The 14,968-nt window shown below is 38.1% G+C and overlaps 1 protein-coding gene across 3 annotated transcripts in view; it reads left to right on the top strand.

The window, feature by feature from the left end:
• The first annotated feature begins 308 nt into the window (after nt 1–308).
• LOC141292217 (rho GTPase-activating protein 26-like) overlaps nt 309–14,968 on the top strand; it is a 140,233-nt gene continuing 125,573 nt past the window's right edge. For all 3 annotated transcript variants that reach the window (XM_073824191.1, XM_073824192.1, XM_073824190.1), the window contains exon 1: nt 309–789. In XM_073824191.1, coding sequence (XP_073680292.1) covers nt 636–789 — 154 coding nt within the window. In that variant the 5' untranslated portion in view covers nt 309–635. The remainder of the gene's footprint in view (nt 790–14,968) is intronic.

The following is a 14,968-nucleotide window of genomic DNA, read 5'->3' as shown; positions in this document are numbered from 1 at the left end:
TTGCTAAAATAATAAACATTTTGCAGATTCTGCAAGGTGTATGTAAATGTTTGACTTTAACTGTAGATAACTAGATTGATGCACAGTTTATGCACTGGGAGAAATGTATGAATTGAACCATCATGAAATCCCCGCATTGTTGTGACATCATCGCTCTTGACCAGCTAACCAATCACCTTCTTATCCTGTCGCACACAAAGCGTGCGTATCGCGTTCACGGCCCGCTTCGGAATCCCGCGACGCTATTGGCTGAACGGCATGACAATCACAGGATTATCCGCTTCATGGTAGGTTGGTACAGACGCGTTTAAAAACGCCCAAGCAGGAGTCCGCAATTACCGCGTTTTGTTTTATCATCACCCTGCAGCGGAACATTATGACGTCGTCATGAGAAGCGCACGGGTCTTCTGTGGATTTCCTTGATTGACACATCGCTGCGAAGTATTTCATTTTTTGTCGCATTGGCGTTGTAGACAAGATGCACTTGTGATTTCTTTTTGTTGGAAAGCATCCGTTTCCGACAACAGCGATGTAGTTTCTACTTCTGCGCTTTTCATTATTAGTTAAAGTTGCATTTGACTTGCATCTGCATTGCATTACACTGTTGTCCTGGGCTGTGGAGCTGGAGTATAAGTATGGGATTGCCTGCGTTAGAGTTCAGCGACTGCTATTTGGACAGTCCGCAATTCCGAGAGAGGCTGAAGTCTCACGAACTGGAATTAGAGAAGACCAACAAGTTCATCAAGGAGCTCATTAAGGATGGGAAAGCTTTAATTCAAGCCCTGAAAAGTAAGAGACGTTTGCTTTGCTTGCGAATGTGAGGGCTTGCACTTTGTTTCGCTTTCTTGTGTCTTGTGTAATAAACAAACTGTTACATATTAATAAACAAAGGTTTTGATGACTATAGCCTTTAGTGCTTAAAGTGTCAGTGAGTGTTACTTAACGACTAGACAGAGTAGAGAGCTTAAGATCTGTAAAGCTACTTTCAAGTGTGTTTGGAAAAGGAAACATTCCATCTGAATAATCTGTCACTTTGAAGCCTGTTATAAATTGAAATAACTTACATCTAGTTGCTCTAAAAGTGTTCAGATTTTTAAATCACACTTAAAAATGTCTGAATATCATTGTGTCACAAAAAAGCAAACTAAATGTTCTCAAACAGAGCTGTTTTGCAATTGCGATAAAGCAACAAGGTTATTTGAGTGGATGTAGGAAGTCATTTCCCTTCAGGTTCACACAGGTGTTGTTGCAGAATAACTACAGGGATACTTCCTCACAATAATTACAACCAGATAACATTTCAAGTGCATCACACTGTCACACTGATCTCCCGCAGTGACCCACAGTAACACACCCCGCCTGAAATTTCCACTCCACTCCCCATTACCTTTCAAAACAAACACACTGACCCCAGCAGAATGAGAGCTTACTAGAACTAGAACATACAGCTGATTCGGTTTGAGTTGACACCAAACTGCCTCTCTGTGTTGAACTTATGGACGTGTTTATGTCGTAAGGTGTTGAATTCAGGCGTGTCCCAGCTCCCACGTTTGACAGCTTTAAATTCCTCTGGGTTTATGATATGAACTTGTATAGCTGGAAAAAGCCTCATCTTTGATGTGGTTTGTAATAATGGAATCATGAGCTTTAGCAACATTTGTCTGGGCAAGCCGGATGGGAAAAAGAGCTATGTTTGCTTTCTGAAAAAATTATCTCATGAAAAAGCAAAAGTAGTTAATGCAGACTTTTGTAGAGATTTATACAGTCCAGTCCTGTCCTGTTTATCCATTGCTGCTTTTTAGATAAATAACTGGTTCACTCAGTGGCTTATGTGATGTGTGACCTATCCTGACCTGCTTCATAAACACTAACCACATTAACTTATTTTGTGTCAACAGACAGCTTCTTCCCACAGTGTGAGACTTGAAATCACATTTAGTACCTCTACAGTGATTACAGCTCTTGTATTTCGCATTGTATTTTTGATATCTTAATTGACATTAAAAGACAGATGATGAGTTGAGGAGGTTGTCAAGAGGAAATAAGGAAATGTTCTAAGTGATTCATGTTTTGGGAACACCCAAATAATAGCACAAGGAATTACTTTCATAAGACAAATCATGTCATTTTTGACATGGTATAAGGTGTCAGTAATTGTCTTTTGTCTTTTACTTAAGGTGTGTTGTGCGTGGGTAAAATTTGGTGCCACAATGCTAGAGATGTGAATGGGTGCTTGGGCCTTGTTGTTCAGTTGTTAAAGGAGTTCACTTCCAGAACAAAAATTTACAGATAATTTCTCACGCCTAGTCATCCAAGATGTTCATGTCTTTCTTTCTTCAGTTGTAAAGAAATTATGTTTTTTGAGGAAAACATTTCAGGATTTTTCTCTGTATAGTGGACTTCTATGGTGCCCAGAGTTTGAACTTCCAAAATGCAGTTTAAATGCAGCTTCAAACGATCCCAACCGAGGAAGAAGGGTCTTATCTAGCGTAACAATTTATTTTTTTCAATTTATTTTTTTCAATTACAATTTATGTACTTTCTAACATCAAATGTTCGTCTTGTCATGCTCTGTCTGACCTCTGTTTTTCTGGTTCAAGACAGTAAGAATATGCATCTCATTTTCTAGGGTGGGAGAAAAAATCGATTCTCTCTTCAACGATACTAATATTTATATAAAGATTCTGAGCTTGTTTTATTCGCATATGGCACATGTGCACGCTAGAGACACGGCGGGCTTCATTGCACAGAATTTGCACTGTGAGACACATGCGCATTGCTTGACAGTGTGTGTTTCCACCCGCCTAGTTTTACTTTAGATATGCTTTAATTTATGAATGCAATACTATTAGATGAACGAAACTCGCGCATTGACAGACTTTCACGTGTGCTTTGTGTTTGTTTGTCCTAAAGCTCGATTTGATGCTGTTAAATGCATTAGATCAGTAATGCTGAGGAAAAAGGAAAAACCAATAACTATTGTCTGTAAACTTTAGGATACTTAAAGAACACTTATTTTAAATAAGTAATTGTTTTAAAAAGTAGCCTGCTCATGTAATAAAAAAATACATTTTGCACACAAAAAATAATTAAAGATAATTAAAAAGATTGTGAAGATTTACACGCCTAATTTTAAGATGGCAATACTGACATACAGAGATTTCAAATATAAATAATAAAAACATTGAAACTGCAGTTTTACATTTTGTTGTAAAGATGTATTTGCACAGCAGAAGAATTAATTGGGGAAAAATGTAGATCAAGAATCGTTTTGGAATCGAATCATGACTCCCAGAATCGGAATCGGATTGGATCGTGAAGTACCTCAAGATATAATTTTCTACCTTAACTTCAAATTAGTCCTACAGTACATCACTTTTTTTTTTCTTTTTTGTTAACGGTGTTTGATCTTCTTTGCATTTTCAAATTTGGTACTTCTGCAGTGATGTAGGATTATTTTGAAATGATTTTTGAAGTTGAGGGAGAAAATAAGATAGGAGTTTTCCAAGTGTCTTGAACTGGAAAAAATTGAGTTCAGGCAGAGACAAGATGAGCGTTTGAGTTTAAAAAGTACAGATTGCTTAGCTAGAAATCCTAAAATGTTTTTTTCAAAAAACATAATTTCTTTGTTGAAGAAATAAAGACATGAACATCTTGGATGACAAGGGGGTGAGTACATTATTTTTGTTCTGGAAGTGAACTAATCTAAGGGTGTTCAGGGTAGTTGCACAAAATCACTATATTCTGATCTCAATATATGGTTTAGGTTCAGTGCAAGTTTATGGGATTTAAAGAAAATGATGAAGCTATTTTTTAACGTGTTTGTTAAAGTTAATGTGTACCAATGTCAGTCACATTTCTACTGAATGACTATGGCTTGTAAATTTTAAATTGGAGTATATGCACTAGATTTTTTTTGTTGCTACAAAGGGCAAGAAACTTTGGGATATCACAATGTCTGAGTTCCCTATCAGTCCACCCTTCCTCTTTTTTTTTCTTGAGTCAACGTGTGCACGAGTTTGTATCACTTCATTCCACCAATGACTCATTTGTGATTTCCTTTTTTTTTTCTCCATCTGTCCCGAGCGGGCTGGTCACGTCTGAACTCTGTAGGTCAGCATGAATGGCTGCTCGTATCACTGCGTCACCCCTGTCAGCTGTGCTTGATCGATGAGCCAAGAGCTGCAGTATGTTTAGAAGCTGTGATGAATTCACAAACATTGAGTCTGTGCGTCGCCGTCACACACTTTTTAGCAGGAAAATGTGGCCTCTTCCTGGAATCATTTTTATATTTGTTGGAGTGGCTAACATGACGTTATGGTTCATGGTGAATATGGATTGTTGGAAGGTCAGGGTGTGAATTACGGGGGTTTGAAGGAGTACGGTTTTCAAGTTAGGGTGCAAGTCAGAGCACATTTCAACCTAATAGATTCTTGAAAAGAGAAGTCACATTGGTCTGAAGGGGTTACTATGGCAACAGTATGCTGGCTTTATGTTTTGGATGGTCAAAAATATGCATCATTTTATTATATTCACTGTATGAATTGCTTAAGCAATAGATAAATATAAATTGACTGGGCTGGTTGATCATTTTGACATTATTGCATTCTCTAATATCAGTGCTTGATTGATTGATTGATTAATTAACGGAGGGGAAACAATGTATATTTTCTATTAGATTATATTTAGTTGCTTTAGAGTTGAAATTGAGTAAAAGAAGTGACAGTTCTAGTCTTATTTGTATAAAATCACAGCAATCTCATGCGTTTTGCTTAAAGATATAGTTCACCCAAAAATGAAAATTCTCTCATTAATTACTCACCCTTATGTCATTCTAAACCCATAAGACCTTCGTTCATCTTCAAAACACAAATTGAGATATTTTTGATTAAATCTGACTGCTTTGTATAGACAGCAATGCAACTGACAAGTTTAAGACGCATCGAAGAGTAGAAAAAAGAGGAAAATTGTTGAATAAAGTCATTATTTTAGTTTTCTTTGCACACAAAAAGTATTCTAGTAGCTTCATAACATTACGATTGAAGCACTGATGTCAGATGGACTATTTTATCGATGTCCTTACTACCTTTCGGGACCTATGCAGGGTCAGAAAGCTCTCGGATTTCATCAAAAATATCTTAATTTGTGATCCGAAGATGAACAAAAGTCTTACAGGTTTGGAACGACATGAGGGGGAGTAATTAATGACAGAATTTTGATTTTTGGGTAAACTATCCCTTTATATTCCAGTGGTCCTACATATATACAGTGCTGGGTACTGATTACATGTATTCTGGATTATGTACAAAAATGTTGTACTTGTAATTAGATTATTTATATTCTGAAGTTACTTTTTATGCACTGTGTGATTACAAATTAATCAGACAATAGCAGTAAATTATTCATAATTTTCTTATTCTCCCTAATTCTTCTTTTTGTCTCTTACATTTTACTTTCTAAAAAAATCTGTTGTGTCATATTAAATACAATGAATATATAATGGCAATGTAAATTAATTTGCAATTAATGCATATGAATTTGGGGACGGAAGCATCTCTCAGTCAGTAATGCAAGTTACTAAATACTGCAAAACTTTGACCATGTCATTGCTGTTTTCATGTTATTTGCATCATGTAAATCATTCAGTCAAACCTTTCTGCCCTAAAAAATGTCAAGTTTCCCTAAAATAAATAATCAGTAACAAACTAAGGGCCTTATGAAATCCCAAATAGGGGCCAAATTCTGTTTTATTTATTTATTTAATTTTTCAAAATTCATTTTTTCTCTGTTTCAATTTTTTTTGGACTCTGTTTAATGGTCAAATAAAAAAATATTAATGATGTCATGTCTAATTAATTGAAATCATGAAACTTACACAATTGAACAGCAATTTATTAAAAGTTTAACAAAAAATAAAATTTTAAGGCCCTGTGAAATCCATTATAATATTTTTTCCTCAAATTCAGAATATTTACCAAATTCTGTGTTTTCCATTAATTTTCTGGATTCCATTGTAATGGTTTCATTAAATAAATTAATTAATTAAATTTTAATTTAAAAAAGCCATTATTATTTTCTTTCTTTCTTTTTTTTTTTAGAAATACTGTGTTGTGTATTTACATTTTACACAATTTTGCTGGTAAATAAACCCTAAAGAATTATATTTTAATAATAATTGTATTAACAGCAGTAGTACAATCATTAAATGAGGTAATATATTTATGTCACAATTTCTTCAAGTTAAACCAAACTTTTATTTTGATGGATTGCTGTGAAGATGTTTAAGTTTCTGTTTATAATATGATGATAGTTTTTCGCAAAAGAAATGCTTTTGAAGTGACTCTCAGAGCAGTTCTAGAGATTATTTAAGTGTACTCATATAAAATCATTATTATTTACTTTATTTCTTTTTTTTCAGAAATACTATGTTATGTATTTTGCATAATTTTGCTGGTAAATAAACCTTAAAGAATTATATTTTAATAATAAATGTATTATCAGTAGTACAATCATTAAATGAGGTAATATATTTCTGTCACAATTTCTTCAAGTTTAACCAAACTTTTATTTTGAAGGATTGCTGTGAAGACCTTCAAGTTTGTTTGTATATGTTATTTCGATAGTTTGTCGCAAAAGAAATGCTTATAAAGTGACTCTCAGAGCAGTTCTAGAGATTTTTATGTTCATATACTCATATATTGCGACGGCAGAGGCTGAAAACACTGCGAGCGCCATGCGTGCTTCAGTATGTGTGTAGAAAACTAAACTGCGGGTCTGAGCCATTCATTCAGAGAGACACACAGAACATATTTAAATAGTCTTTTTGCAGCTTAATATATATCTGTCCCATATCACATTTTCATTTAAGCATACTGACCTACTTTTGATTTATTCATCCAAAATTTGGTAAATACTGTGACATTCCAAGTTATACAGTAAATTCCATTTTAATGACTGGATTCCACATCGCAGAAATCATAGGGCGCTACAGACTACAATTTGTAAGCTCTACCCAACACAGTAAAACCCTAAACACACTTTTCAAAAAAGATTTTGGGTAGATTGCTCTCCAAAAAGGCTTTTAAAAGGTTGAGTCATTGTTTCACACACTGAAGATTTTCACATGGTATAAAAGGAAAGAGAACATGTTACCTCCCAAAGGATAAGGCTGTTTTCACACTGCACAGCTGTGAATGGAGAGAAGATACATTCAGTAGCGCTTCCCTACAGGGATCAGGGCACATCCACAGCTTCACGCATGAGAGGACAACAAAGAAACAGCGTGTGTGTTTTAGTTTTTTTTTGTGCTCCATGAGGAGTGGGTTGGAAGGGAAATTAGGGCAGCCTCCACTTGATAATTATTGTCGCTCTATAATCTCAGCCCTCCGTGTCTGGAGGCAACCTACGATAGCTGATGTGTGCTCTCTTTAAGACTTCAGTCTGTCGGGTTGAGCATGAGTGAAGCAGGATTATCGTTAGTAGGATTACATATCCTCTTTAATAAAGAAACTCAGATGTACTATGAGATTATAACTGCAATAAGTGTGCTCTTACACAAAGGATTACAATCAAACAAGGCTGTTTCTTATGTAGTGTACTGTAAGTGATGCTGTTGCCTCCTGAGGCATTAATAATGTACAGTTGACATGTTTCTTTGAAATGAATTTGTCTTCAGGACAGGTTTGGAATAAACAGCCAGTTGCCTAAAATATTTTTATTGGAGTAATACATTATGCAAAATTAGTTCCCCTTTAGTCGTTTCACTACGACGTTACATATGGGAACTCACTTGAGAGTCCAATCATCTCTGAGCCTTATTCAAAAGGCCAATAAAAATTGGTGAGTGGCATTTGCATGCCAAGCCACGCCCCGTACATACGGGTATATAAGATGGCGGCATGCAGCCAGTCATTCAGATTTTTCTTCGGAGCCTCTCTCTGCCCGAGCCTACAACAACAACAACAACAACAACAACAACAAAAAAAAACTACGGCGTTCCTGCTTTACTCTTTCCCGCTGACATGCTGCCCATCTAAAAGAGCTTATCTAAAAGAGTGTTTTGGCAGCCGTCAGCGGGATCCTGCGGGCGGCCGTTTTCACGGCCAAAACAAGCCTCCTGCTCTCCAGCGAGCAACCCCCTCTGAGTGCACAGTGGTGACGCGGTTCCTCCCTGGGTAGACCGGGACTAAAAGAGTAATTTCTCACGGCTGTGTAAAACGTTTTTTTCAGAATGGTTTTCTGGCCGTGCGCTGCTGGATGTGGCAGTTTCCTCACCTCCCAACACAGTCCATTGCGAACGCATGACCATGGTCACGCTGAAAAATCGCCATTTTTTCACAAGGCGGCTCCCCTCGTCGTCCCACGGCACGTCGTTAAGCCGCCAATGCTTTTCGGCCGCCGTGGCGAGACACGAGGGGGACTTACGAGTCACCGTGCAGAACGTGCCGCCGGCCCCCAAAGCCCTGCGACCGTCTGCACCTCAGCGTGGCCCCGTTGAGCTCCCAGAGCAGTACGCTTCCCCGCCAGCCGGGCTGAGCGTCTCCTTTGGCGCTCCACAGGAGGAAGAGATGTCTGAGGGTGAAGCGGACATCTCAGCGGGTCAGCGCCCCGCTGTGGTCGCTGCCCCGTCTGAGGTTGATGCCGAACTCTCGGCTATGCTCCTCCGGGCCGCCAGGGGGATCGGCTGAAGGCACGAGAGGCACCTCCAAGCCGATCCCCCTCTAGGCTGGATGACTGGATGCTGCCGCGCCCTCCCCTGGTGCCATTCTTCCTGGAGGTGCATGAGGAGCTGATTGAAACATGGCGGGCGCCTTTTTCATCTCGCCCACGCTCCAGCTCCTCTCTCCTCGCCACCCTCGATGGCGGGGCAGCCCGGGGATACGAGTCGGTTCCCCAGGTTGACCGCGCTGTCGCGGTGCACTTATGCCCGCGTGGCGCTGCCACCTGGCGGGACCGGCCGCATCTACCCGGCGCGGTCCCTTGGTCAGGTGATGTCCTCGGCCGTGGTCCAGAAGCGACACCTATGGCTCAATCTGTGTATTCAAATACCGCCGGTACCCACAATTTCACCAAAAGAGCAATTTTCCTCACCTCTAGGGCTCCGGCCCCGAGCTCCCCTTTCGAGCAGCACTTACACTCCTCGGAACCGGACTCGGAGCCTCATATCGCCAGCGCAGGAACCAGGGAAGAAGGTAATCGCTGCCTATGGCAGTCTGACTTTTCTCCAGGACGTTCATCCTTCTGGGTTCAGTCCCCTTCCCCCCCCAGGCTGCCCCACCGTGGTCACGTTGGTCAACGTTCCCTTGATACCCCTGGCGACTCGGCTGGGATCCTGGCTTCAGCTTCCCAGCCCCTCCCGGTGGTTGATACGGACGGTACGTCTCGGCTATGCAATTCAGTTCGCCAGGCGTCCGCCCAGGTACAGAGGCGTCCTTCTCACTTCTGTCCATTCGGACACGCATGCCGCTGTCCTGCGTGCGGAGATTGCAGTCCTACTGGCGAAGGATGCAATCGAGCCGGTCCCTCCAGCCGAGATGAAGTCAGAGTTCTACAGTCCCTACTTCATCGTGCCCAAAAAGAGCGGTGGGTTAAGACCCATCCTGGATCTCAGAGCTCTGAATCGGTCCCTCCTCAGGCTGCCATTCAAGATGCTCACGACAGAGCGCATGCTAACCTGCATTCTTCCCCAGGATTGGTTTGCAGCCATCGACTTGAAGGACGTGTACTTTCACGTCTCGATCCTTCCTGGTCACAGACCCTTTCTACGGTTTGCCTTCGAAGGTCGAGCGTATCAGTACTCCCTAAAAAAAGTAACTGATTACGTTATTTTTGCATTACTTTTTAAATCTGGGCAGGGCTTGCTTGTGTGTTTTTAATATAAAAATTTCTGTTTTTGGCAAATGTAAAAGCCCTTTCATACCAAAAGTGAAATCAATAAGCCTCAGGCTGAAGGAAAATTAAATTCACATCTGTAAAGTTCCAATACTAAATACGATGAATAACTGTATTGGACATTGCATGTAATTTTACTGTAGTATGCCGTTTTCGGAAGTGAAAAAGAATGTAAATTTTCCCTGCATTACGTTTTTTAAATTTGATGTTTTTTTGGTTTGTTGAAATAACTGTTTCTTCTTATTTTTTTCATATCGGTTTTGTACATTAGGGTTGTATGTTACATCTAATGTTGTTAAATTAGTGTTTATTGCATTATTTCAGCTGCTGTTTTTTTAACGTAAATTTTATGTAATTTATTTTACAGTGCACATCTTGTTTACATGGCACACAGACAGTAAATAGGAAAAACTAAAGTAACTAATGTTACTTATTTGAAAAAGTAACTCAGATATTTTCTTGTAAATTAAAAAGTAACTAGTTACTTGTAAAAAGTAATCTAATTACATAACTTTAAGTAACTTTACTTTACATACCAACACTGATTATCGTCACCTTGTCGGGTTCATTTTAGACCGTCATGCAGTAGTCCGTGTACATCTGGAAAAAGATGTACAGCCCCAAAGTTTTCAACATCCCTTTTCCAGGCAGGAAACAGGAAGCACCGTTCACTTGTTTCATTCAAAGGAATGTTCCGGGTTCAATGCGAGTTAAGTTCTGTTGACAGAATTATTTTGTTGTACTCAACATTATAGCATAACAAAATCATTTCAGCTGTCAGTGTGCTATTGATAAAGCTTAGCTTGTATTGGACCAGCAGCATTCCTGAAAGTTTAGACACGGCATGCAAAATTCAGCTTGCAGTTATTTTTTCTATTGTGTTGCAAAAAGAAAGAAAGAAAATGATGGTCTTGGTTCTGCTCACAGCTCCTTTGAAGTGTCAGAAGGCATAAATTTGTGGAGAGGAGGCAATTTATTGTCTTGTTTGTGGTTTTAGGCCGTCTGCTCCGGGATAAGCTGTTTTTTTCTTGAATGATGTGAAGTATGAGGCCTTTAGCTAATGGGCTGTGTTTCAGGAACGCTCATAAAGAAAGAGCATTTTGATGCATTGCTCTCGCACAGACATTTTAACTGGTTAGGACTTCCTGTTTAGTTCAGTGGCCTCTTTGACCAAAACATCCTTCATGAATTCATAGCATATGTCACAAACTGTCCACGATACAAATTGAGCTACCAATCTTGTCATGTCTGTCAGCTTTAAGTGGATGTCACATGTACAGTAGATCCTTTACATTTTCATTTTCCTGCCTAAGAGATATAATTCACACAAACTTTAGTTTGGGGACCAATTCTCACTATTAACTAGTTATTTATTAGCATGCATATTACTAGCATATTGGCTGTTTATTAGTACTTATAAAGCACATATTAATGCCTTATTCTACATGACCGTACTTTCGATTCCTTAATTCTACCTACAATAACCTTACTAACTATTAATAAGCAGCCAATTAGGAGTTTATTGAGGCAAATGTCATAGTTAATAGTTAACAGTGAGAATTGGACCACAAAACTACTCATAAGTTTAGCATGGGTATATTTTTAGCAATAGCCAAAAATGCATTGTTTGGGTCAAAATGATCTATTTTTCTTTCATGCCAAAAATCACTAGGATATTAAGTATTAATGTTCTATGAAGATATTTTGTACATTTTCTAACATAAATATATCAAAACTTAATTTTTGATTAGTAATATGCATTGCTAAGAACTTCATTTGGACAACTTTAAAGGCGATTTTCTCAATATTTAGATTTTTTTGCACATTCAGATTCCAGACTTTCAAATAGTTGTATCTCAGCCAAATATTTTCCAATCCTAACAAACCATTCATCAATGGAAAACCTATTTATTCAGCTTTCATATATAAAATAAATATAAATCATAAAAATCATTAATTAAAAAGATTGACCCTTATGACTGGTTTTGTGGTCCAGGGTCATAGTTATTTTTATTAAGACCTGAATAAGATATTTCACATAGAAGACATTTACATATAGTCCACAAGAGAAAATAATAGTTGAATTTATAAAAGTGACCTTGTTCAAAAGTTTACATATGCTTGATTTTTAATACTGTGTTGTTACCTGAATGATCCACAGCATTTTCAGCATTTTTGTGTATTTGAAAGCTTTCCAGCAATGACTGTAGGATTTTGAGATCCATATGCAACTATAACAGAAGGTTCAAACACTCACTGATGCTCCAGAAGAAAACTTGATGCATTAAGAGCCGGGGGTGAAAACTTTTTGAATTTGAAGATCAGGGTAAATTGAACTTATTTTGTCTTCTGGGAAACATGTACGAGTCTTCTGTAGCTTCTGAAGGGCAGTACTAAATAAAAAAAAAAGGACATTTAGGCGAAATAACAAAAAGTACATTTTTTCATTTCATTCAAAAGTTTTCACCCCCATCGTATTTCCTTCTGAAGCATCAGTGAGCATTTGAACCTTCTGTAATAGTTGCATATGAGTCCCTCAGTTGTCATTGTTGTTTCCAATACACAAATACAAATACACAAAAATGCTGAAAAACCAAAGGATTAGTGGGACCTGAAGGATTTTTCTGAAGAACAGCTGGCAGTTTAACTGCTCAGGATAAACAAGAGACTCATAAACAACTATCACTAAACAAAAACACAGCTGGGGATCATTCAGGTAACAACACATTAAGAATCAAGCAAATTCAACTATTATTTTCTCTTGTGGACTATATGTAAATGTATTTTATGTAAAATATCTTAGTCAGTACTAAATAAAAAAATAACTTGCTGTTTTGGTCAAATAATTAACACATTTTGCAGATTTTGCAAGGTGTATGTAAACTTTCGACCTCAAATGTATATATTGTCTCCATTTATCCAGAGTTTTGTAGCTCTAACACTTGTTGTAACTCTTATTATGCTCTTTATTATAAACATAACCAAGAGCAGCTTGGACATTCTTCAAAATCTTTTTTTTTTATAAAAGAAAGAAAGGAAGTAAGAAGCCATACAGGTTTACGGCAACATGAGAGTGAGTAAATAATGACTGCTTTTGTTGTTGTTGTTTTGGATGAACAAATCCTTTAAAGGGATAGTTCACCCAAAAATGAAAATTTGATGTTTATCTGCTTACCCCCAGGGCATCCAAGATGTAGGTGACTTTGTTTCCTCAGAAAAACACAAACGAAGATTTTTAACGAAAACCGGTGCAGTCTGTCAGTCATATAATGGCAGTGGATGGGCACCAAACCTTTAAAAGTAAACAAAAACATACACAGACAAATCCAAATTACACCCTGCGACTCGTGACGATACATTGATGTCCTAAGACACGAAACGATTGTTTTTTGCGAGAAACTGAACAGTATTTATATCATTTTTTCATGAGCACGAGCTTATCATCCGGCTTGTGACATGTGAACGCGCTCTGGCATAGTATACGCAAACGCCGTAAGGGGAAATCAGTGAAAAGTCCCGGATGAGTTTGCGCAAGCAAACGGAATCTTTTAGCTTTAAATCGGTTTGAACAATCAGGAAAAGCGCAAGTAATTACCATTTCGAATAGCCGCTATACCCACAATCTCTGTGCTCTATGTAAACAATGAGTGTTGTATTCATGCAACAGATCGCTTCCGGCGTTTGCGTATTCTACGCCAGAGCGTGTTCACATGTCACGAGCCGGATGCTAAGCTCGTGCTCAGGACAGATGGACGTGGCTGTGTATCAAAGGTAAAAAATGATATAAATACTGTTCAGTTTCTCACAAAAATTGATCGTTTCCTGTCTAAGGACATCATGTATCGTCACGAGTCGCAGGGTGTAATTTGGATTTGTCTGTGCATGTTTTTGTTTACTTTTAAAGGTTTGGTGCCCATCCACTCATATTATTTGGCTGGCAGACTGCACCGGTTTTCGTTAAAAATCTGTTTGTGTTCTGCTGAGGAAACAAAGTCACCTACATCTTGGATGCCCTGGGGGTAAGCAGATAAACATCAAATTTTCATTTTTGGGTGAACTATCCCTTTAATGTTGAAACACAACCCCCACAAAGGTAAATCAATGCAGGAGCTCCAGCTTTATTTGAACCTGGCCTGTGGACTCAGTTGAACCTTTGCTTGAACATGACCTGTGTTGACTCGGAGGCTTCTGCTTGTTTCATCTGTGAGCTTTGCCAGGGCTTTTTAATTATCGAGCCACAGCAGTCAGGGGTTGAGGAGCCATGTGTGGTTTGGAAACCAGCTCAGGCTGTGTGAAATTTTGTGTGCGTGTGCCACAGTTTAAGTTCTGTTACACATTAAATAGATCTTATTTTTACATTCTCCTGCTGTACCATAAAAGTTAATGAGTTGGAGGGCAGAGAGAGGACACAGGAGATGTTTTCTTGGATTGCTTCGGGACTGTGTCCTCACTGCTGTCCAGCTGGTTGTGAAATGCATTGAGGTACCTGCACAGGAAATTATTCCAGCAGTTCAGTGAGTTTAAAGGAATAAAAGAGCCAAAATAAACTTTTGAAGCCTTAATAGGAAAGATTTCTGTAAGGGAAAAAAATTCTAGTACAGCTAATAAAATAGTAATACTACATCTTTGGCAATTAATAATGCCCCAAAATTAATTTTTTGAAAACAAATGTTAAAATTAATTCAATTGATTTGTTAATTAACATATAAATAAGAAGTTTGTAAATATTTAAACTGCAAACAAGGTAGTTTTTAAATCAACTCTTTAAATATTATATAAGATAATTATGTTTTTTACCAGAATTCATTGTGAAAATATAAACATTTAAGCTTTGACTGTCACATCAAATCGCATTTCACATCAAATGCATTTGATTACTGGACTTTACATGATTCCATTAATGCCCACCTTCTTTGATTTGATTGGCCATTACAGTCATTTTGACATTGACGAGTGCAGTTAGACTTTAACCAGTGAGAATAGTTATGTTGACATATCTTGATGTTGTGTTTGCAGATTTGAGAGACTAAGGTAAAAATTAGTTTAAGCTCAATCTTTAGTTTCTGGAGTTTGACTT

The sequence above is a fragment of the Garra rufa genome, chromosome 19, assembly GCF_049309525.1.
Source record: "Garra rufa chromosome 19, GarRuf1.0, whole genome shotgun sequence".
Taxonomy (NCBI): Eukaryota; Metazoa; Chordata; class Actinopteri; order Cypriniformes; family Cyprinidae; genus Garra; species Garra rufa.
Note: the sequence above shows the minus strand (reverse complement) of the source record. Positions and strands in the feature narration are given on the sequence as shown.